At 36.7% G+C, this 26,052-nt stretch overlaps 1 protein-coding gene across 7 annotated transcripts in view; it reads right to left on the reverse strand.

Moving 5' to 3' along the window:
• tln2b (talin 2b) overlaps positions 1-26,052 on the reverse strand; it is a 259,057-nt gene that overhangs the window by 232,138 nt on the left and 867 nt on the right. For 2 of the 7 annotated variants that reach the window (XM_087312503.1, XM_087312505.1), the window contains exon 1: positions 17,595-17,666. The exons of 2 other annotated variants lie outside the window; for them this stretch is intronic. Coding sequence is in view for 2 of the 5 variants with exons in the window: in XM_087312502.1 (XP_087168628.1) it covers positions 17,074-17,116 (43 nt within the window). In the remaining 3 variants the exon portion in view is untranslated. Of the gene's footprint in view, positions 1-17,073; positions 17,667-26,052 lie in introns of those variants that run through there. 3 more of the 7 variants (XM_087312501.1, XM_087312507.1, XM_087312502.1) reach the window with 2 other exon arrangements.

Here is a 26,052-nt window from a genome sequence, read left to right on the forward strand (position 1 = left end):
ACCTTTTGGAAAACCATAGTTAAAGAGTTGGACTTGGGATCGCAGGGTTGCAGGTTATATTGTAGGTCTGAGTCCTGGCATTGGCAGGGATTGCAGGTCCCTAAAAACCAGGTTGAGGTAAGTCCCTTGAGAAAGGCACCAAACCCTCAACTGCTCTATGTACAGTATATGTGTGTGAGTCGCTTTGGATAAAAACATCAGCTAAATGCTAAATGTAAACTTTGAGTGTGCTAATGTGTCAGCTTATGGCTTAATCAATGTGTAACTGCACAGTGGCAGATGTGGAAATCTTTGGAACATCAGCATGCCGCTCATCCCTAGTTATTCAAACTACAAAGCAGAATGAGACCTTAAAACATGCTGCTTAATGAGGAAATTAGCAACTGCTTGTCTAAATGATTGTACTACTATAATTATACAACTGATTTAAAAAAAAGATATTATACCACACCCATATCCAGAGACATCTCAATTAGGGCCTCACTTAGCGCCTCACTCACAGATACACGGACAGAGACCTTAACTTGGCAAACCGTCCCATGATCCAACCCAGCTCTTAGAGATCCAATGTAAGTCTTGTTTTTTTCAACACACCTTCCCAGTACTTTCAAGTCACCTTGAATAGCTGGTTCACATGTGTTTGATTAGGGTAGAAGCTACACTCTGCAGTAAACTAGGTATCCAAGAACAGGGCTGAAGATGTGTGACCTGGAATCAAGTCGCAGAGTAAAATTTCTTCTGAACAGTTTAAATGGGGCTGGGCAAGTAATCAAGGGCAATTTTAATGTGTATTTTTTCAGTAAAGTAAGTTGTAGTAAACCTCCTGTATGAAATAAATTGAATCAAATGACTTTCAAGCAAGACATTGGGTCAAATATGGACAAAGTCAACCATTGGGTTAAAGGTTATAATTTAAATGTAAAAAAAGTACCCAATGCTGGGTTTGTCCATATTTGACTAAAACTTATTAAACAACACCCCATCATTTGCAACCTCTGACCATACATTAGGAAACAGTAAAGTCTTTATTACATTCATTATTGTTATAATCATCTTGATTCTTATCATATTTAACAATTGCCAAACATCAACAGCAACAATCTTTAAGCAACAAGTCTCTAGGGTGAAAATCCTGGCAACTGTACAAACCAAAGTTGATCAAACAGTCACTTCCCTCACTGACCCATTTCCCAATGCCCCATGCTCCCTGAGCAGTAACCCAGCAACAGGCCCACAACATAGCTACAGCGATAGGGTCCCTTCTAATCACAGCTTACCGCCCGAACACTCGGACACACTCTGTTGGCCTACCCTTTTATTTTGTACACTTCCGATCCCGGACGAGCCCCCTCGGAGTGTCCTCTGACTGTGAGGAGAGGTGAGAGGAAATGAGTGGAGAGCTGGAAAATGTGAATGAGGGGGAGAGAATTGCTCCAACAATAAGCTCCAAAACTGCACCTCCACCCCCCAGTGTTGTGCACTTCAGCCGAGTTTAGCTCATCTGGAAAATCACTGGGAAATAAAGGCAAAAACGAGTGGAGGTGTGGTTCTGGAACTGCGAGCACTCATGGGAAAGATTTTGTCATCTTGACTTAGATGAGAGCTGGCACGTAACAACCACTAATGGTTTTAGAGTATATGGTGCTGTAAATATGCTGGCATCCCCTGCTTTCTGGCATTATTTATTCAATGGCACAATTTTTTATCGATTGCACTTGACAGACCTAAGCACACAATACCACATCGTCCTCCACCACCGTACGCTACAAATCCACAGACTACCAGAGCTGACAATAGCACAATCTCCACCCGAGACCCCTACAAGCAGGACCCGGCCAGATGAGCAACCATTCCATGACGAGGACTCACATGGACAAGCCCGATTAACGTTCCTCTATTCAATGCAAACAGCCTCGGTGGAACAAAAGATGCAGCACTACAATTCTTCCTGTTATCAACTGGCTGGTGAATGAGCTAATTTTAACCACTCAAACCACAGTAAACACTGACACTTGCAATTAAAATGATTGAAGGCGCTCATGAATGATCTTTTAGTGTTAAAGACAAAATGATTCACAATGCATTTAGGTAACTTGTTGTATTTCCAGGTGACTCCAATCAGTGACACTTCAGTATTTTGTCGGCTCATTTTTAATATTTGAGGCCTTAATTTGATTGGTTTTGTGACTGCTTTTATCAAAACATGCCATTATTTGCATTAAGTCTTGTTAGGGCTATGCAATATGATATATAGAGAATGCATTGGGGTTGTCAAACTTATCAAATTGGGTACATTTCGGTTTGAATATCGAAGTAACTTCTGTTGAGCAGGTGAACACCATGGCCAATTAGCATGTTCAAATGTTTGCGGGAAATGGAAAATTTCAGTGCCAACAAGAACTGAACTCAATACTTTTGACAATCCTAGTGTGTATACAATAAAATATTGCTATATAAGAGTTTTGACATATCATGCAACCCTAATTACTGTGTTTTACTGTAAAATTACACACACACACAAAAAAAAAACTCTTTAGGTTTTTATTTTTAAATAGCAAGAACCATTGGTCTCGCAAAATTCTGGTGGGACTGACCAAATAATAAAGCATCAATGCAGATTTTACTGAACCGTGAAGAGATAAACACACAGCTTCTATCATTTACATCAGTGGTCCCCAACCTTTTTATCACTGTGGGCCAGTCAACGCTTAACAATTTTACCATGGACCACCATCATTTGCGATCTCTAGCAGTTGATTTGCAAAGACATGGTGGATTTACCTAATATGTTTACAAATGAGTAGCAGATTTATTCCTTGGTAGTTAGCAGGTGCTTCAATGGGCCTTTTCCTCTTCGCAAAGAAACTTCCCAGAGACCTCTATTTCTTACTCATTTTGGGCGCTCAAGTGACCGAGATGTAAGCAAGAGAATCCAGTCATTTTTCAAAATAAAAGATCGTTCAGACTCAGATAATAAATAAAACTTTAATTAATTATTTATTAATTATTTTATTTACTTTAATTAACATAATTAATGATTTCTTGTGCAGCCCGGTACCAATTGATCCACGGGCCGCTACCGGTCCAGTGGTTGAGGACTGCTGATTTACATTACATTTGTTAGGAAGTGGTTCCACACCTGTACAATTTTCATGATGATCAGATGTTCCAAACCAACATGAGGTTAACTAAATGAGGCTGAGTAAAATGACAGACATTTAACTTTTGAGAGAAATGTCTCTGTAAGTGTTCTGTTATAAAAGTTATGCTGGAGATTTGGTGGGGGGGTTCATCTTTCTAGGAGATGAGGTAATCTAGCCTACAAGTGGGATGAAGAGCCCAAAGGTTTATCCGAAACTAAACAGTACAGCCATAAAAACACCCACGTGCATGCTTCTTTCAGAACAAACTCTACACTGATTTTCTCCAATGACAATGAGCCATGAAACCTTTCGCCTCTTCGTCCAACAACTAAACATTTCCTGAGGAATTCCAACAAGGCCTGTTATTCTTGGAGATGAAACAACTGCAACAACAGAGAGAGAGAGAGGGAAACCATTTGTTAATTGATTTGCAGAGAGAAAGGGAGACAGTCTAGTTAATACTCTCGTTTAGAGTAGGGAAGTTAGCAGCTATTCCAATGAATAACATTAAAAGGGGAACTATTATGCCACTTTTTACAAGATGTAAAATAAGCAAGTCTTTCTTTCTGCAGACAGCAAGAAGGGGGCGTAACATGAAGGGGGTGTAACTTGTAGTAAGTTAAACAAGAGTAACTTGCAATTATCGAGATCTCATTGAAGCATGCAAGATGTCACAACAAGAGGTTGTTGACAAGATGGTAGAAATTCTTATCGGAGAACATTTTCACCAAATGTTTTCACGAGTTTTTTCCAAATGTATCCACAACCAATTCATTTGATATATTTTTATATTCATTAATTTAGCAACTCTATCACTCGCTGGCATCTTCATCCAGTTTATCATGATAATCAGTTAGCCCCTGTGGTTGCAAATAACAGTATAATAGTGAGCGCATCAAGTATGAAAGCCTCAGCAACTCACGGATGTACATTAAAAACTGTAATGGTTGGGTTAAGGGTTGGGGAAGGTGTAGATGTTAATAACTGTGATAGTTGGGTTAAGGGTTGGGGAAGGTGTAGATGTTAATAACTGTGATAGTTGGGTTTAGGGTTGGGGTAGGTGTAGATGTTAATAACTGTGATGGTTGGGTTAAGGGTTGGGGAAGGTGTAGACATTAATAACTGTGATGGTTGGGTTAAGGGTTGGGGAAGGTGTAGACGTTAATAACTGTGATGGTTGGGTCAAGGGTTGGGGAAGGTGTAGATGTTAATAACTGTGATAGTTGGGTTTAGGGTTGGGGTAGGTGTAGATGTTAATAACTGTGATGGTTGGGTTAAGGGTTGGGGAAGGTGTAGACGTTAATAACTGTGATGGTTGGGTCAAGGGTTGGGGAAGGTGTAGATGTTAATAACTGTGATGGTTGGGTCAAGGGTTGGGGAAGGTGTAGATGTTAATAACTGTGATGGTTGAGTCAAGGGTTGGGGAAGGTGTAGATGTTAATAACTGTGATAGTTGGGTTAAGGGTTGGGGTAGGTGTAGATGTTAATAACTGTGATGGTTGGGTTAAGAATTGGGGTAGATGTAGACGTTATTAACTGTGATGATTGGCTTAAGGGTAGGGGAAGGTGTACACATTAATAACTATGATGTTGGGTTTAGGTTTGGGGAAGGTGTAGACGTTAATAACCGTGATGGTTGGGTTAAGGGTTGGGAAAGGTGTAGACATTGATAACTATGATAGTTGGGTCAGGGTTGGGTAAGGTGTACACATTAATAATAATGACGCTGGGTTTAGGTTTGGGGAAGGTGTAGACGTTAATAACTGTGATGGTTGGGTTAAGGGTTGGGGTGGGTGTAGACAAAAATAACTATGCCGTTGGGTTTAGGTTTGGGGAAGGTGTAGACATTATTAACTATGATGGTTGGGTTTAGGTTTAAGGAAGGTATAGACATTAATACCTGTGATAATTGTGTTTAGAGTTGGGGGTAGGTGTAGACAGTGATAACTGTAATGGTTAGGTTAAGGCAAGAGTGTCCAAACTTGATTCTGAAGGGCCGGTGTTCTGGAGAATTTAGCTCCAACTTACTTAAACACACCTGCCAGAGAGTTTCTAGTATATCTAGTAAGAGCTTGATTAGCTGGTTCAGGTGTGACTGATTAGGGTTATAGCTAAACTCTCCCGAACAGTAGCCCTCCAGGACCGAATTTGGACACCCCTGGGTTAAGGATTTTAATAACTGATGTACAGAGCCATCTTGCTAACAACATAGTTGACATGTGGGTCTCCATAACTTCAAGTTATGCCTCTAGCATACTACAAGTTAGGACCCTTCATGTTGCGCCCATGTCTTGGAGTCCACTGACATAGCCTACTTAAAGTAAGTCTCTAATGTCCCTAGAGTGTGTGTGTGTGTGTGTGTGTGTGTGTGTGTGTGTGTGTGTGTGTGTGTGTGTGTGTTGGTGTGGGTGTGGGTGTGTGTGTGTGGGTGTGGGTGTGTGTGTGTGAAGTTTCAGCTCAAAATACAACACAAACAACTCTTTTAGGCTTTGATCCAAATTAAGGCATTTAAGTTACTGAAGCGTTACATTTAAATTAGATCTTGCTCCTGGTCATCTTTTTAACACTTGACATTTATAATGCCTGTTAGTTACTGACATTATCTTCGGAAGGTACGTTATGAAAACTTTCACATCGGACAGCTGCTTCTCACTCAGGGCTGTCTATGCTTTCAGGAACAGATCATCACTTAAGGACGAGACTTCCTGCTTTGATGAAATGTACAAAAGGAGAATGTCAATCAAAAACCGTTTTTATGAAGTGTTATTAAAAAAAAAAACAATTAATTAACATTTACCACAAGAGGCTGGTTATATTCACATACTGTTGCCACACAATGATGTTTAAACCCCTTATAAAAGTGATTTTTGCATAATAGGTCCCCTTTAAATTGGGCAACCATTACTCTGCTAGAGTAAATGCAAGAAACTTCACTCACTCCATTGTATTTATAATGACTAGGCTTACTGTGCCCAAAACACAAAGCACAATCAGATCCCAACCGCTCAGAACTGTTGATGATGTGTTTTGACAGAGATCTCTTAATATGGTACGAAACATTCATTTATCAAACAAAAACACATCAAACTAAACTGATACTAAACCAAGCAAATCAACCACGGCCTATTACGATGCAGACTAATTACTCAGAATCAATTCCATAAGCGAAGAGAAGGAATTTTATTCAATTAGCCTAATGAACCATGCGCAATGAACATCAAAATAATGAAGAGCCTGAGAAATCAGCAACACGAAACGTTACCTCGCAGAAATCATTTCAAAAAGCGTTCGTTTGACTGCCAACCATTTTGGTCTACCACCAGCATTTTTCCAGTGTGAACATCAGGATCATTTTTCCAAAGAATATTGGGATCTTGTGGGATAGTTAGGTGGGAATTGTGGAATTCTCTTCTTTAGCATTCAGTGGCTACAATTAAGGGTGTTACGATCCTCCAAATCCTTGATTCGATTACATTTTCGATTCTAAAATCACGATTTGATTCCATTTTCGATTATGAATAATTAATTAATTAATAACAAATTAATTATTTGTAGCCTACCGTTTAAACTACCTGACCTGCATGGTCTTTGTTTTACCCATAAACAAATCATACAGTAAATGAATAAAGGCAAGATACACACATAATTACCACCTGTCAATCACTTTTTTCTGCGGGACTCGTGAATAGGCAGTGATCTGTGTCGTTATAATGGCGTCGGTAAAAGGTGCACAACCAACAGGAACCAGCTAACAGTATCTGAGGTGTTCGCTAAAATGACTAAGTACTTGTGTGAAAGTAAAAGATGGAAGCAGTCTACTGACCCGCTGACTGCCTTGACCTGCTGTCTCGAGCGCATGACAATGTGTGTGCGTCTGTGTGTGAATGAGTGTGTGTGGTCACGTGATGTGCGTTTTCAGCGGTAGTGAGGAAGGAGGGCTGCTCAGAAATGCTACACGCCACTGTGGATGTGGATCGTTGTCGTTCTGAAATGCCATTTAAAAACAAAGACATATTAGTGTAAACAGGGCCTGAGTGTGTATTTTTCGCGAGCAGATTTGCAACGGGTGCGGGGCGGAGGATCGCGATGCGCCCATCGTCTATCATCCCAACCTTAATACGTACATAGCAGAGCTTACAAACTGTGTTTTTTTTTGTCGACAACACGAACGTTGTCAACATAACTCACTGGAAATCCAAAATACTTCCACACCGGCGAATTCATTGAAAGAGGAAAGGATTTAAGCTATGTCGACGGGTCTCCTGCGTCTGCAGTTTAACAAGCACTTCAACAAGCATGTTTTTTTCCCGCTTGGCAAGCCAAGCTAACGTGACATGGGGGCGTGGCAGCATTCTATTTTTTGATTCGATAATCGAAGTTGAGCATAAATTTCGATCGATTTCGGTTAAAAATCGAAATTGTGACACCAATAGCTACAATAAATTTATCAAAACAGGTTTCTTTTTTTTTTTTTTACATAAAACACAAAGGGAGTTATTTTGCTAAATGTCTAAGTGCATCCAAGTAGGATTCTAACGACAGAATATCCAGCCATATCAATAACTAGACTAATCTCCTATGTCCTTTACCATATGGCCTAACATTAGGATCATTGGAACATCATTAGCACCTTGCTAATACCCAAGTACTAAGACCAGTAGGCCCATTTAAGAGCATTAGTTTGAGCTTTAAAAGCATATAGCAAGATTAGCCAACCATCCACAACAGTCAAACAACGACCCCCTGCCTTTTCACTGCTTAAAGTTTAGAAGGCTAAAAACTTCAAATAACCCAAACCATAAAAACCAATGTAATCCAAAGCCATTTGGTAATGACCTCATTAACAACAAGCCTGTGATCCAAGTCAGCGTGCTAGAAACCCATTCAAAAAAAGCATGATTTTAATTACACCCTATTCATAAAAATACATAAAGGAAATGTACACAAGGTAAGCTGAAACGACTCAACGTTAATTACCAGATCACAAGGAGTACAGAATGAAGTTGGTTCCTGGCTTTTACAGCGTCTTGAAAGTGCTGCTTTCAGAGTTCTTTGTCTCAATCCGTCAATACATTATTGATGGGGCGTCACAGAATTCGCTAGCCAGATTAAGAAGTGCTAGGAGTTTAGCATTCATTTATCCGTGTCCCTTTTTTTGAATAGCACCCAATGCGTGAATCAAACCATCATTTCTAACATTCAGAAAAGCTCTCGTCACTGAATTGAACTGCTTATTATTTAAAGCATGAGGTCACCAGGAGGATGAAGTAAATTGGGCAATAAGCTGACATGAGCTTGCACTTTTCCAAAACAGCAAGGGTTTCACAAGAGAAGTGGGGAATCTTGATGCATAAATAAGATATTGTCGAAAGCTAGCTGGTGTGTTGTTGTAGAAAATTGAGCTAAATTCAACTCGATTGAACTTGAGTTCTTGCTTTCAAAAAATAATTTAGATTTAATACCAAATTAAGAGTATTTGTATGTATTTTATATAGCCAGAGCATAAATGGGACCAACTTAAAGACACACCATTTCTGTACAATGTCTAAAACCACAAATTTGATTGTTGTTAAAAAGCCCCTTGTGCACTAATAATAATAATAATAATAATAATAATAATATGAAGAAGAAGAAGGAAATAAAAAACTAAGGCTGCGTCCGAAACCGCATACTTCCATACTATATAGTACGCTAAAATCAGTATGCGAGCTGAGTAGTATGTCCAAATTCATAGAATTCGAAAATCAGTATGCGAGAAGTACCCGGATGACTTACTACTTCCGGCGAGATTCTAGAGTGCGCATCCCATGCATGCTGCGCTATCCCATGATGTCCCGCAAGCGAATTCATGAATGGGAGTAAAGCGACGCAATTGACAGGTAGGTCACGTGACCATGACAAAATGGTGGATGTAGTACGTCCAAATTCAAATGCAGCACCTACTGAGTAGTAGGCAGTTTCGGACGCAGCCTAAGTAGTTTTGTCCTGTTTTAAATCCACATATCTAAATGTTTTTAAATCAAGATACATACTAGACACATGAAATAGCATACACTGCAAAAAAAGGCTTTTCTTACTTAGATTTTCTGTCTTGTTTCTGGTCCAAATATCTAAAAGTTTTTAAATCAAGAAGCATTTTCTAGACAAGCAAAACATATGGTCTTGTTTTAAGAAATAATCTGCCAAAATGAAGTGAGTTTTCCCTTTAATCAAGCTAAACAATCTGCCAATGGGGTAAACAAAATAATCTTATCACAAATCAAAAAACAAGATTGCTTAATCATTCATCGATAAGGTCTATTAATTAAAGTGTTATTGACATTTAATAGATCATCAAGTAATCGTTAGCATCCCTAAATAAAATATATAAAAGTATATTTCACCCTAAATTAACCATACTAGCCATTGAAAGTAGAGTTCATCCAAAACTGACTCATAACTCACCTTTTACTTGTTCCAATCCGGGTTTATTATTATTTTTTTTTTCTGATGTTGAACAATACAATTCAATAACTTGTAATGTCTTTGGTTGTTGAAAACTTGAACAGCAAATGCTGAATTAAGATTGTTCTTTTGTTTAATATTTTATTATTTATTTTGTCTCTAATTTAAGCCTAACATATGGAATTAAAGCAGACAGAAATGTATATAAGCGTAGGTTTTCTTCCCATTCTCATCCATTATATTCTTGTTTCGTTCTCTGCGTGTGGCGTCACTGCTGTTGTAGATTTTATCAGATGTAGTTGGCAAGCGAAAAAGCTGCAGCCCAGATTGTGACACTTAGAAAGAGGGCTAATTATAACCTCACATATGAGCTATACAGCCAGAAAAAAGGCAGGTGTTAACTGCATTTTTTCTTTCCGATGATACGGAAACAATTTTTTAAATAAGTTTCAGATTTAAGCTAATGCAGAAAGCATCACCAACTGTAATTTCATGTATAATTACATTCGTTTCACTTAAACACCAATAGCAGGGGTGTAATTGAATGATACTGTAGATAGATGCACAAGGGCATGCGGTCGTGACAAATTTTGAAAGATCCACGGGATGCTTGTTTTATCAAGATAAAGCTGAACTCACTACGTTTAAATGATCCAGCTGAAAGTACAATCAATACACATAATGAGCAATAACCTTTCCTATCAAGCTCTCTGTCCATTAATCTTGCATTTTAATACCCATCATGCCCTTTCATCACAAAAAACACACGTCCTTCCTTTTGTTACAAGTCAAGTCAGAGCAACCGAGGCCTTTTCACCTATCTGACTTCATGAATTAGAACTTAGGGCGCAATATATATAAAATTTGACAAGCTAAATTTGATAGCGTGATTATATATATATATATATATATATATATATATATATATATATATATATATATATATATATATATATATATATATATATATATATATATATACACACACACATATATATATACACACACACATATATATATATATATATATATATATATATATATATATATATATATATATATATATATATATACGCTATCAAATTTAGTTACATCACAATTGTATTTTTTTAATTGTCAGTTGTATTAAAAAAAAAAAACTTATGCTAAATTAAAGGATAGGTATTACAATGAAGTTTGGCTTTTGACACATTATTTAAAATGCGATATGTGGCTAAGAAATAGCTGTTAACTATATATTTTTTTGGGGGGGGGGGGGGGGGGCAATGAAAATTTTGGCAGGACAGGTAAAAACCTGAACCACTGGCCCGATCGGGCCAGTAGAAAAAATCCTTAGCTTTGAACCCTGATAACCATACATTTACTTTCCCAGAATTCCCAGCATGACACTTAACACTGTATGCTTTTTTGTTGACACTACTATAATCCACACATGTTTATACACGAGGTATGACAATTTGTAGATGTTAGTACTTCAAAACGTTGGTGAATAACACTATACAGTAATCTGTTAATTTATTATAATGTTTTACAATTCTTTTATGGTTTATACCATACTTTTAGGGTAACATCTGGAAACCACAGCTGCCCATTTATTTATCATAATTTTTACAGATTTCTTTTACAGTGAAGGTCATAAAGTTTAAAAAACATCATAAGTATATCCTAAGTATTCTTGCTAAATTAAATTATGTAAGTGTCAAAAAAACACAGTGTAAACATAACATTAGCATTACATCCTTTATTAATCAACATCCCATTAAATACAAAACTTTTTTGACATGTGTCAAATTTTAAGACGTGTGTGTCAGGGTTAGGCGAAGAATATGTGTGTGCAAAATTATAAATTGAACTCAAGGCACTCAAAAGTGGGGGCTCGTCCGGGATGCAACTGAATTCAAGAGAAAACCTCGAATTCAAAAAAGGGTCGCAGAGACTAAATCAAACTTTAAGATAGAAACTAAATCAAAACAAAATAGTTTGTTTATGCAAAATATGTTAAACAGATTGGATAAAAATATCACGGTCTCTGCTCTAAAATATAGTCTTTTTAAATGTCTGGGTAAAAAAACTATCTTTATTCGAGTTTACTCGCTTCATTCCCGGGTCAAATTCACTTCAGAACAGACGCGGAGTCGCCTGATGGGCAGGGTTTCTGTCTGCCCAGTGATTCTAGCTTCATTGCTAAATGGCTAACATGGATTTTAGTGTGAGAATAACTGTGTTTATGTGCTTTATGAAGGCTGAAAAACAGCGTTGATTTGTTTGGAGCAGTGTCTGAGTGCACTAGATTCTTTCAGAGGTGCAGCCAGCTCTGTAAGCTCATAAACTCCTCCAGACTATCAGTTATTAATCAACATCCCATTAAATAGAAAACTTTTTTGGGTTTTTTACAACAGACATCCAACGGTTATGCTATAATAATAAGCATTCATATGTCGCCTTCAGAGTAAAATATAATACTAAGAGGTCACCGGCTTGACCTCGTATGACTGTGACAAAATCCTGCGTGTGCAGAAACATCCCTTTTTCCTGTCAAACAGCAGTGCTAATTTCCTTTTCCTCGCTGTAGTGCTGGCGGCCTCCTTTAGTGTCTCATCTGACACAGATTTTAAAAATGCAGTGTAATTTATGTGCAAAAATGTGAAAGGTCTTGCATTCCGGGTCAACACAAATGCGATGCCTGCTGATAATACTAAGGGCATCATTGATTGATGTAAATAGATGGCTAAAACTAGGTCAGAGTGTGTATTATTTGTGTCACACAGTCACACCATGCATCCCATCCTGCCTCATACAATAGAACTCAATAGCACTTATATTCATTCAGTATTACATTTAAACTGCGTTGTTCACACCGAAACAATCAAACCCAGATTTGTTGATCTGGCTTAAAGTGGACCTATTATGCCCCTTTTAACAAGATTGTGTATATGACGTTTCAGCTCAAAAATACCTCACAAACAGTGGATTATAACTGCCCCTTTTAGGCTTTGGTCCTAACTGTGCCATTTTTGGTGACCGTCGCTTTAAATTCAAATGAGATTGTGCTTTTTTTCAAAAGAGGGCGGAGCTAAAAATGCCTGTAAGTGAGCATAGTGGCAGATTTAAATACAAGAGAAGCTTCCTATGCTAATGGAGAGAGATGGACACTAGTGGGCGGGGCTGATTGACATCCGATGTCAAGTTTTGTTTGACTCAATGTTATTGTTTACGTTCTGAGCCTCCAATATGGCCACCTGATGACAAGTCATAAACACTTTACACCTAATGTAATTTTATCAAGTAATCCAACCTACAATGTTCATCCTTGCTGGTTCACTCTCATTTATTTATACACACACACACACACACACACACATATATATACATATACATATATATATATATATTTATATATATATATATACACACACACACACACACACACATACACACACACATATATATATACATATATACATATATACATATATATATATATATATATATATATATATATATATATATATATATATATATATATATATATATATATATATATATATATATATATAACATCCTCTAACACAACATTCATACACCATAAGCTGTCGTGTCTTTGAAGTACAGATTCTAAGGGGTGTGGTGCGCTAGAGGAAAACACAGATTTCTTCAAAGAGTTTTATATATGGATATGACTACTACAACATCCATATTTCCCTTCATGTGCTATTACCAAAGACAATAATCCATTACAGGCTAGTAACTCTTGAGAAAACTGCCACTGAAGTGCAAATACAGTGTGATGCTTTGATATTGTTTCCTAAAAAAACAGATGTGCGTGTATGCTTAAAGCAAGTATGGCTGTGTTATGTTGCAGGCATGAACACACTTTATTATTGAGGGTGATAACCTTTCATAGGAGATTTGTGTTGCAATGTTTAGCAATCTAGCATCTATTAGAATATATGGTAGTTTAATACAACACAAAGGACTAATTTCTGATCTACAAATTGCCAAGAGCACTGATCTTGCAGAGCTTCAAGGCACACATTTAAACAGGGATTTTAAGTAAAATAAAAATGTATATCAACACATATAATTAAGGCCTCAATGTAATTCAAGCTAAATTTAATTACTGGCGTCTCATTATTCTAAACAAAATCTTACAATTAGGTTTGTCCGAAGATTCACCCAAAAATTTGCTCAGGGGTGCGTTTCCCAAACAACGACTCAAGGCTAAACTATCAAAGTATGATGCATCTTTGGGAAAAGAATGATGTAGTGATGAGTTTCCCAAAACTGTAGTTTCTCTGTCGCAAAACCATCATTTAAACCACGTTAGTTATAACGTAAAATGTCCAAAAATTACGCTCTAAACAGTTAGGAGAACTTCTTTAGAGAAAAATCCCCATAACTTTTTTGATGCACATTATTTTACACGGACATTAGGGTTGGGTCGCTAGTAGAGCTGCAAAATTAATCGTTAAAAGATTGTGATCTCGATTCGACCCCCTAGACGATCTTAATTCAGCATTTCTACGATTCTGCCAATCATATTTTCAAGTTCAGGAGAGAAGAAAAGGCGGCTGCACGAGTCTTTTCATTGTTTCACACACGTTGCTCAGTGACATTGACACCTCCAAATGATGTTGAATGAGTCATACTGTATTTATAAGGTATAATTCACCTAAAAATGTCTTTTTTGTCTTTATATAATGCTATTCGCGGCCGGGAAATCACACGTGTGGTAAGCTGCTGACCGTGAGCGCGCGCGCTCTACTTAATGATAGACGCGCGCGCGTCTATTTTAGTGAACAGAACCTGCATATGTTGTGAGTAACAGGTAATACAGATGTAAATAATATTCAGTTTGTGACACAGAGTGATCGCTTGGGAGCCACGCGCGAAGTATGAACAAGCACTCAACAGTCAAAATGAAACCGAAAGTGTGCACGTCATTTAAACGATAATATCACATTTTAGAGTTATGATTACGACAAGCATTTGATATGTTTTTTCTTTGATAGCGAACAGAGTTGTCCATGAAAATAAATGTTTACAGTGTCAGTATAACTACTTTAGCCTATATATTATTGTATATAGTCTGATAATGACAAATGTCTGATTTTACCAGTGAATAAAATTGTCTAATATCAAACAAAATAATTCAACATCAGAATTATTATAAGTAGAATAGAAATATTTGTAGAAACCAGTAGACCTACACATAATTATCGATGTTGCCTTATGTTTGTTTTTACATCTACAGAATCGTGATCTTTATTTTAAGCAAAAAAATCGCGATTCTCATTTTAGCCAGAATCGTGCAGCTCTAGTCAATAGACGATGCCATGCGACGTCACAGCAGCAACCCGCTCACAAAAAATCCACATGGTATCATGTCATTCTCGCCAGCTCATTCACACGAATAACGCGTGAATAAACGAATAAACATCTTTGCATTGACGTAACATGTAAATCCCTCAAGCTTGGTGATACATCCACATGTGGTGTTAATGTACTATTAGTGTTTTTTCACTTGAATGTCATCTTAATTTGCTGCGCATTTGAGCTCTCTAAGCCACGGTATAAGTTTTAAAATAATATTCAAAGGCTGCGTTCGAAATCACCTACTACTCGAATAGGTACTTATGTTCTATATAGTATAAATTTGGATGTACTACATCTGCCGTTTCTCAATCACACGACCTACCCTCGTCAGTTGCGCCACTTCACTCCTGTTCATGAATGCCCTCATGTTGCATCATGGAATAGCGTAGCGTCAATTGGATGCGCACTTCAGAATTTCGCTAGAAGTAGTAGGTCATCCGAGTACTTCTCGCATACTGTTTTTGGAATACTATGAATTCAGACATACTACTCGGCTCGCATATTGTTATAGTGTACTATATAGTATGGAAGTATGCAGTCAAAGTTTAAATTTGAAGCTTTACCAATCTGAACGAAACAAAACACAACTATAGCATACTAGCACAGCCCATTTGTTAGCTAATATCTACCCAAAGTAATTACAATAGTAGCTAGGCTATGAAAGCGTATTTCAATTTAAGTCACGGTTCTTGGTTCACTAAATCGCTGACTTGCTTCTTGAGAGCTACTCGCACTAATTAATCCAGTCCAGTTTTGTAAACATCCAAATTTTAAAAAAGACATCTCTTCACATCGCTACATTTCAGTCCTGTGCAAAAAAACTGCATTCGTTGGCACCTTACATGTAAATTGGCCATATATCGTTTTCGTAGAAATCCATCAATAAAGTGGAAATGGGAGGCTTTGCGACCCCGTTCCTCGATGTCAAGCCACCGTGGGACTCCATGCAACCCCAAAAATCCCTGTGACTTCCGACAATATATCCAGAAAATGAAAAACTGTGTCAATCAACTTGTGCGTACAGATTGTAATATTCACACGTAATTTGACGCTTGAACATTGTGAGTTTACTCGATTCATTTGCGTGTCAAATTCAGTTCAAATAGATGCACATTCGCATCATGGGACAGGGGGAATTTGTCAGGCGCTACATTCATAATCATGCACCTACTAGATCAAGCTCCTGATTGATTAACGTGACTCAAATGTCCACTAAAGTTCAGAATTTTCAACGTATTAAGCTTGTCAAATGCCTAAAAACGCTCAATTTGCACCATTCGCTCGTATCATGTCATTCTCGCCACCTTATTCTTGCGAATAATGCCACAGAATGTCTAATTGTGTCTTTGCATTGACTTAACATGTAAATCACTCGCGCTTGACGCTTCATCCGTATGTGGTGCTAATCTTAACTTGCTGTGCATTTGAGCATTCTAGGCCACTATATAACATACTCAATAATATTTAAAGGCTGCGTCCGATATCGCCTACTACTCAAGTAGGTACTTATGTTCTATATAGTATGAACTTGGACGAACTACATCCGTCATTTCTCAATCACATGACCTACACGCGTAGGTTGCGTCGCGCTTCACTCCAGTTCATGAATTCTCTCGCGTTGCATCATGGGATAACGTAGCATCAATTGGACTCACACTTCAGAATCTCGCCAGAAGTAGTAGGTCATCCGAAGACTTCTCGCATACTGTTTTTCAAATACTATGAATTTAGACATACTACTCGGCTCGCATACTGTTTTAGCGTACTATGTTGTACTGTTTTAGCGTACTATATAGTATGGAAGTATGCAATTTCGGACACAGCCAAAGTTTAAATTTGAAGCTTTACCAATTTGAACATAGAACACTAGCACAGCCCGTTTGATAGCTAATATTTACCAAAAGTAATTATAGTAGTAGCTAGGCTAGCATATTTCATTTTCAGTCACGGTTCTTGTTCAATAAATCGCTGACTTGCTACTTGAGAGCTAACGTTACTCAGACTAATGTTAATTAATATAGTCCAGTTTTGTAAACATCCGAATTAAAAAAAACACACATCTCTTCACATCGCTACATTCCAGTCATGTGTAAACAGCTTGCGTTGGCACCTTGCATGTAAATAGGCCATATATCATTCCCATAGAAATCCATCCATCATGTTGCAAAAGGGAGGCTTCGCGACCCCGTTCCTCGATGTCAAGCCGCCGTGGGACTCCATGTAACCCCAAAAATCACCGTGACTTCCGACAATATATCCAGAAAATGAAAACTGTGTCAAGCAACTCCACACACACACACACATATGGAGAATAGCTGGCTGGATTTCCGAGAACAACACATTTAAAAAAATGGCAGCAAGCAAAATGAAGAGAATAATCATTATGCACGTTCAACATGCAAAAGAAGGATACATTTCTCCGGCTCGAAGCGCACTGACAGATCGCGGGATTCAAACATCACGCCGCACGAGACTCAACACCGCCCATTCATTCGGCTCCATCACAACACGTCCACCATAAATCAACACCAAAGCGCCCTGAACTCCCAGCGAAAGAGCCGCCGTATGTGCGACGCCTCAAAACGGCTCGCTTGTGAAGGATATAAGGAGGAAAATATCCGTATTTCTTACCTGGTTGGCAGCACGCGCTCTCGTGCGCTCTCGATGATTGAGTTGAGTTGGTTCAGCGGCGGTCCAGCCTCTGGATCCCGAAGCCACGCCTCTCCTGTTTCCAGGCTCTGATGTTCGGCGAGTCCTTCAGTTCAAGAGCGATTATTGAGCGATTCAAAAGCTTCTACTATCGGTGTTTCAGGCACAGGTGTGGAAATGGAGGAATACAAGCATGCATTTGCCTGTGTGTGCGTCTGTGCGTGTGTGTGGTGATGGAAGTTAGTTTGATCTGTTAAACTGGACCCTTAAATGTGCATAGTAAATAATTATGTGTAGATAGATAGATAGATAGATAGATAGATAGATAGATAGATAGATAGATAGATAGATAGATAGATAGATAGATAGATAGATAGATAGATAGATAGATAGATAGATAGATAGACGGACGGACGGACGGATGGATGCTGGATGGATTCCTACATTATAGACACTCCTATAGATTGTAGACCAGGCGTATAGACAAAACTGTGTCCTATGAAGGGCCAAAACCAAACTTAACTGAGGGCTGTGGGCCAAAGGTAAATATCCCTGTTATATTACATTTAATTGATTATATTATTACATTAAAGTTTCCAATGGTAATTTCCTAATATTTAAAAACAACTACAAAATATTGATTTCAATTATATATACTAATGCGATACATTTTTACATTTTTTACAGTAAAAACATAAACAATCCCATTAACAACTCAATGGACTTCAATACTGAATGCATAAGCTGCACCAGCCTTTGCCTAAAGAATCAGATTAATAAAAAAATCGGATTAATCTACAAAAGAAAAAAAATTACAAAACAAACAAACAAAAAAAGATTACATTAAATTCAAAATGACGATCTCTGTCAAAGATATTTGCCCAAACACTTCCCCTTCATTCTCCCTTTCTTTGCAAATGGGAAGGTGGGCCACATCACAGGTTAGCATGAGCCATGAACATGAAAAAAATAAACGAGGGCTAATAATGACTATATATATATATATATATATATATATATATATATATATATATATATATATATACAGTTGAAGTCAGAATTAATAGCCCCCGTTTATTTTTTTCTCCCAATTTCTGTTTGACGGAGAGAAGATTTGTTCAACACATTTCTAAACATAATAGTTTTAATAACTCTTTTCTAATAACTGATTTATTTTATCTTTGCCATGATGACAGTATAAATAATAATTCACTAGATATTTTTCACGACACTCCTATACAGCTTAAACTGACATTTAAAGGCTTAACTAGGTTAATTAGGTTAACTAGGCAGGTTAGGGTAATAAGTTAGTAGTATAATGTTATTGGTTATTGTATAATGATGGTTTGTTCTGTAGACTATCGAAAAAATATATAGCTTAAAGGGGTTAATAATTTCGTCTTTAAAATGGTTTTTAAAAATTAAAAACGGGTTTTATTCTAGCCGAAATAAAACAAAAAAGACTTTCTCCAGAAGAAAAAATATTATCAGACATACTGTGAAAATTTCCTTGCTCTGTTAAACATCATTTGGGAAATATTTAGAAAAGACCAAAAAAAAAAAGATAATAAAATAATAAAATAATAAATAATAATTAATAATAAATTAATAATAAATAATAAAATTATTTATTTTTAAATAAAATAATTTTAAAAATTGCAAATATTTTTTTTTACAATTTTAAATAAATTATTTTTAAATATTAAAACAAAAATTTAAAAAAATTAAGCCATATGGAATTGTCTTGAAAAATATCTAGTAAAATATTATTCACTGTCATGATGGCAAAGATAAAATAAATCAGTTATTAGAAATGAGTTATTAAAACTATTATGTTTAGAAATGTGCTTAAAAAATCTTCTCTCTGATAAACAGAAATTGGGGAACAAATAAACATGAAGGCTAATAGTTGAGGGGGGCTAATAATTCTGACTTCAACTGTATATCTTTTATGATTATTTTTACAGTGTAGATGTTTAAATGGACTTAAAGTCACCAGTTTCTTTGAGAGAGATGCAGTGGTTGGTGTATGTTAGTGATACTCAGAGCGACTGTCATCAAACATTTATAGGCCTTTCCCTGAAGACCTGAGAACCGTCTGTCTGCAGCCGCTCTCCTGCACACCATGACCTTTAGTGCAGGAGTGACATCAGCAACTAGGTATCGAATGTTTCTCCTTATAGGCATATGGTTGAACAAAAGCTATGATTTCATTACTTTTCATTTGAATGCGTGTGTGTGTACTATCTTTGTGATGCCAATTTGAGATTTGGATCATCAGAATGAGCATTAAAGTGAGGACATTTTGGCTGCTCCTCTGTCTCTGGCACCCTTTTAAAAGTCTGTTTGAGAATTAAAGGGATAGTTCATCTCATAGTTCAGGGATACTCATGCTCAAGTGGTTCCAAACCTGTTTAAATTTCCTTCAGCTTAGTCTCTATTTCAGAGGTCACCACAGCCAACTATTCCAGCATATGTAATACACAGCAAATGCCTTTCCAGCTGCAACCCAGTACAGGAAAACACCCATGCACACAATTATTCACACACTCATACACTACAGAAAATTTAGCTTAGCCAATTCACCTATAGTCAGGTGCATGTCTTTTGATTGTGGGGGATACCTGAGCACCTGGAGAACACCCACGCCAACACGGGGAGAACATGCAAACTCCACACAGAAATGGCAAAATGAAGATTGCAATGCTCAAACCAGTGACCTTCTCGCTGTGAGGCAACGGTGCTAACCACTGAGCCAACATGCCGCCCCCCTGTTAAAGTTTGTTGAACTCAAAAATTTGAGAAACCTGTAACCATTGACTTCCATAGCAGGAAAAAAATACTATGGAAGTCAATGGTTACAGGTTTTCAGCATTTTTCACAATATCTATTTTGTGTTTCTGACAGATTAACATGTTTGTGACAGATTAAAAATGAATAGATGATGATGGAGTTGTTGGTATTGGGGGAACTATGCCTTTAAGACCTTATTTTAGGGTCAAGAATTCAATTGGGTTTAGGTTAGGGTAATGGCTAGTTTTGTGACTCATTGTATCAAGGATAACTGTGCACAAATAGGTTTATTTGCATTCATGTTTGTTTTTAAACAGTGAAAACTTAAACCTAAATGCAAACAGACTTAATTTAGGGATTTAAATTGAGGTCCTGATGGGTAAATCATGTTGAAAGAATTGTATTGAAAATGTAAAAATGCTAAATGTGATGCCAATTTGAGTTTTGGATCATCAGAATGAGCACTGAGAATAAAGTGAGGACATTTTGGCTGCTCCTCTGGCACGCATTTAAAACACTGCTTGAGAATTAAAGGGATAGTTCATCCACGAAAAATTAATTACTTCATAATTATTCATGCTCAAGTGGTTCCAAACCTGAACACAAATTAATTCATTTAGAAAAATGCTGAAAACCTGTAACCATTGACTTCCATAGAATGAAAAAAACAATTGCTATGGAAGTCAATGGTTACAGGTTTTCAGCATTTTTCTAAATATCTTCTTTTGTGTTGCTAAGAAGAAAGAAATTGGGTGAACTACGCCTTTAAGACCTCACTTTAAGGTTGAGGACTCAATCGGGTTTGGTTTCGGGTGATGATTAGTTTTTTGACTCATTGCATCTGTGAATGTGTGAAAATCTGTGTAATGACGTTCATATTTTTATTACAATGGGAACTTAAACCTAAATGCAAACATAATTTAGGGATTTAAATTAAGATCCTGAGGGGTAAATCATAGTGAAAGAAGCATATTGATGATTTAAAAATGCAAAATAATTACTGTGATGTGTATGCATGCATGTATGTATGTATGCATGCATGTATGTATGTATGTACACTGAAAAAAATTATTTAAAGATGATTCCTTGGATTTACTCAATTTTTTTACGTTAAGTGATTGTAAACAATTTATTTGAGCTTAATTTAAACAAACAAATTAAGTTGAACATTATTAAACTTAATTTGTTTGTTTAAATTCAACACAAATAAATTGTTTGCAACAGTTCTGCATGCAACACTTTTTTCATGTATGTATGTATTTATGTTTGTATGTATGTATGTATGTATGTATGTATGTATGTATGTATGTATGTATGTATGTATGTATGTGTATGTGTATGCATTTGAGTGTGTGGTCCTGATATTAGTCCCAACTATACCAATACGAGTCATTTTTTACCCTTTGGGGACATTTTGAGGTCTCAATGCTGAATAATAATGAAGTATTGTGAATAACCTGAATATTTTCAGTGGGGTTGGATTTAGGGGTAGTATTGGGGGAAGAGGACAGAATACAGTGTAATGTTTTTATATTATAGTACAATATAAAAATCATCATGGGAAGTCCCCATGAAACATCAAAATCCAATTCGTGTATGCGTGTGTGTCTGTAACTGATAGTGTCGTCGTGGTGATGGAGCTTGAACTGCCGCTTGTGTACATAATGAATATGCAAGCACAGCTAATGAGGCTAATAGAGCGGAAAATTAGATGTATTATTAGAGGTTACGTACTGTCGAATCCAAATGAAGAAAGAATTAAAAGGTGTGAGCAGAACTTGCAGATGGACCAAAGGATAGCATACATTTTCACAACACTGCAGATCATATTTATACTTCTATTAATGCCAAAATGTTAACGTGGCTGATTTGTATGTGTGTTCACATTTGTATTTTTCATATAATTACATACATTTGATTTTTTTAGATGCGTATACACTGTAAACATATTTAAATCGCTAAATATAGATATAATTACTAGAAAACTCTCAGTTTTGACAGGATTTATACACTGCAATATAAATTATTGCTGCCATATTTTTTTGTTGTTGAATCAAATGAACTTTTCTAGTCATCTCAACTTATATCAGTCAAACTGTCAAAACTGTCATTCCACAGTGGAATGAACCGCCAACTTATTCAGCACATGTTTCACGCAGTGGATGCCCTTCCAGCTGAAATATTACTAAAATATTACAAAAAGACAATTAAGTTAAACTTTTTCATAACTTAACAATGTTGAACTTTGCCTTTAAGACGTCATTTTAGGGTAAAGGTTTCAATTGGGTTTAGGTTAGGGTAGTGGTCAGTTTTGTGACTTATTGCATTAATGAATGTGCTCACAAGGACGACAACAAAAATCTTATTTGCATTCGTGTTTTTAATACCATCGAATCTTAAACCTAAATGCAAACAGACTTAAATTTAGGGATTTAAATTGAGTTCCTGATGGGTGAATCATTGAAAAAATTATTGCTGCCGTATTTTTTTGTTGTTGAATCAAATGAACTTTTCTAGTCATCTCGACTTACGTAAATGTTGTTGAAATCCGGCGACGCAGTGACGCAGTAGGTAGTGCTGTCGCCTCACAGCAAGAAGGTTGCTGGGTTGCTGGTTCAAAACTCGGCTCAGTTGGTGTTTCTGTGTGGAGTTTGCATGTTCTCCCTGCGTTCGCGTGGGTTTCCTCCAGGTGCTCTGTATTCCCCCACAGTCCAAAGACATGCGGTATTATAGGCTAAATTGTCCGTAGTGTATGAGTGTGCGTGAATGTGTGTGTGTGTGTGGATGTTTCCCAGAGATGGGTTGCGGGTGAAAGGGCATCCGCTGTGTAAAAACGTGCTGGATAAGTTGGTGGTTCATTCCGCTGTGGCGACCCCGTATTAATAAAAGGACTAAGCCGACAAGAAAATGAATAAATGAACTTAAAATCATGCTAGCCTTAAAATTTTAAGCTGAATCAAATTAACCTTATGAGTCCATTGAACTTATATTATGTTAAGCTGACTTAAAACAGCTTGCGTAACTTAAAAAATTAAGTTAGAACATGCTTAGCTTAGTTTAATAAGTTACAATGACCTAAAAACATGCTGTCAGGACTAATTGATCATATATTTTTTACAGTGTAGTGATGTGTTTGAGTTAGATATAATTGATATAATTTCAAATTAAAAAACATTTATAGTCATTTTAAGACAGCCCAATATCAATGTTTTTACTTCAGAAGAGTAAAGAAATCACTATTTTGAGGAATAAACCTGGTTTTAAATTGATTTATTGTATTTTAATTTTAAAAATTGGAAACAAATATTTAAATGACAGAATAAAACAAACATTTACATTTTTATTCAAACCAAAACTCAAGCTAAACAAACCAATTCCAATAAAAAATATGCAAATTCTTCAATAAAATTGATCCTTTTCACAATTGCATCAGAAAACTTCCACTCTCAATCAAGCAGTGTATACGCAGATCAGTGTTTCTCAACCACGTTCCTGGAGGACCACCAGCTCTGCACATTTTCCAGGACTCCTTAACCAAACACACCAGACAGATCATCAGCTCATTAGTAGAGACTGATAGACCTATAATGGGAGTGACAGACAAAGGAGACATCCAAAACATGCAGTGTTGGTGGTCCTCCAGTAGCGTGGTTGAGAAACCCTGATGGTCTAATATTGCATGTCACATATTCTTTTCTTGTAAGGTAGAAAGGTGTATTTATTCACAAATTTCCTTTTAAAGTTTTCATAAAAAGATGTAACATTTAAACAAAATTATATTAATTCACTTATATTTTATCCCTTGAACTGCTCCACCAAGAAAAACTAAATTGGATTTCTTAACTCATAATGTCACACTCAATGCATTTTTTTTCAACACATCCCTTAATTTATGAAATATCAACCTCTACCAAATGTCGGTTTATGGTTAAAGTATTACCATAAATTATTAATACATGTAAACACATACATAATTAACACATAGTGTCACGTATCAAGTAAAGGAGGATCCAAATGCGAGTGTTTTAATGAACAGAGGACATACGAAAGTTCAAACAAAAGAGAGCCACTGACCACAACGATGACATCAAACAGACAGCGGATGATACTGGGAGACAACAGTCAGGAACAAGGACAAACAAGGACAACAACGGACTGATAACCAGCACATACCACAGGAGGAATTTTATAGCCAGCCAAATGAGGTTCAGCTGGAGGATGATAAGTCAGCTGATGACATCAGCTGATCCTAGCACGCTGTCAACACAAAAGGTAAACAAACACACACCCTCACACATGACAACACACAAGGCATGATACATAACATACAGGAGGAACACACAGATCCATAAACCGTGACACATAGACTATGAAAAATCTGAAAATTTGACATGCAAGACCAATTGATTAAAAAAAATTTAAAATAAAACATTTTTGAATACAAAATCATCTTTATTTTTTGTATCTTTTGTATCTTTATTTAAGTATCCCATAATACATTTCTACTTCTCATTTAACATGTTTTATTATTTATTTTTTTAAATAATTTTTTCGGGGTTTTTCACCTTTATTTTTAATAGGACATTGGAGAGAATTGAAAGGAAAGCATGGGGAGCTGTGGAAATATAAATTTCTATCAACTAATTCCAAATGAACAATAATCTACGTACAACTGAAAAGTTATATTCTCTGGTTTTTAATTATATAATTTCATTAACATCCCAGCTAGGAAGGACATTAACCTTTTGTCTTTCTGATAACAGGCTAAGCCAATGTAATGCAAATTGTCAGTTTCACAGCATGGGGTGTCTATTGTTTTCTCTTTTCGATCAAATGGTCAGGCGGTTTCTGTCTCCAGAACAAGATGAGATTAGGCCTGAAAAAGCAGTTTACCCTGCCGACCACAACTCTTAATTTGCATACTTTGTTTAGCTATATCCCCTCCTCCTAAGAACACAATATAGCCATGAAATCTTTGTCTTAATTCAGACTATTTGCAGACTTGTGTGAGACTTGTGAGAGACTTGTGAAAGAACTTGCAGACTGCGGACCTCTAGTAGGCTCTTGCAGACACATTGGACACCTTGAAGACGCTGTATGACTGCAGATTAACCAACACGTCTCAATAAAGGAATTCTGCTTGTTTCGAGTCTCCTGGACTGGGTTCTCTTCTCTTCTTTCCACTCATTTATTTTTTTTTACAACAACTTTTTACAACAGAGCAAAGAGAGGGGAAGGATCGGTATAGGACTGTGAGACGGAATTGAACCCTGGGTCGCCGCGAGCACTGGAGTGCATGTGTCGACGCACTAACCACTACACTACTGGCACTGACAACATGTTTTAATGTTGTTGTTTTATTTATTAATTTTCTTTACAATAAAACCTAAATCAAGAGTGCAACTGGATTATGTTTGTTTGATTTTTTTTGTAAACAACAATGCTGTAAAGTGTGAACCATTATTTAAAAGTCATTCTTTAAATGACTTTAACATTCATTCATTCCTTTTCTTTTCGGCTTGGTCCCTTTATTTATCAGGGGTCGCCACAGCGGAATGAACCGCCAGTCATTATTTAAAACAGTCAAAATACGGTCAACCATTCGGTAGAGCGGGCATTTAAAGGGTATTAAACCTAGTTTACCTCA

Source organism: Danio rerio, chromosome 25 (genome assembly GCF_052040795.2).
Source record: "Danio rerio strain M-AB ecotype USA chromosome 25, GRCz13ab, whole genome shotgun sequence".
In the NCBI taxonomy this organism is placed as follows: Eukaryota; Metazoa; Chordata; class Actinopteri; order Cypriniformes; family Danionidae; genus Danio; species Danio rerio.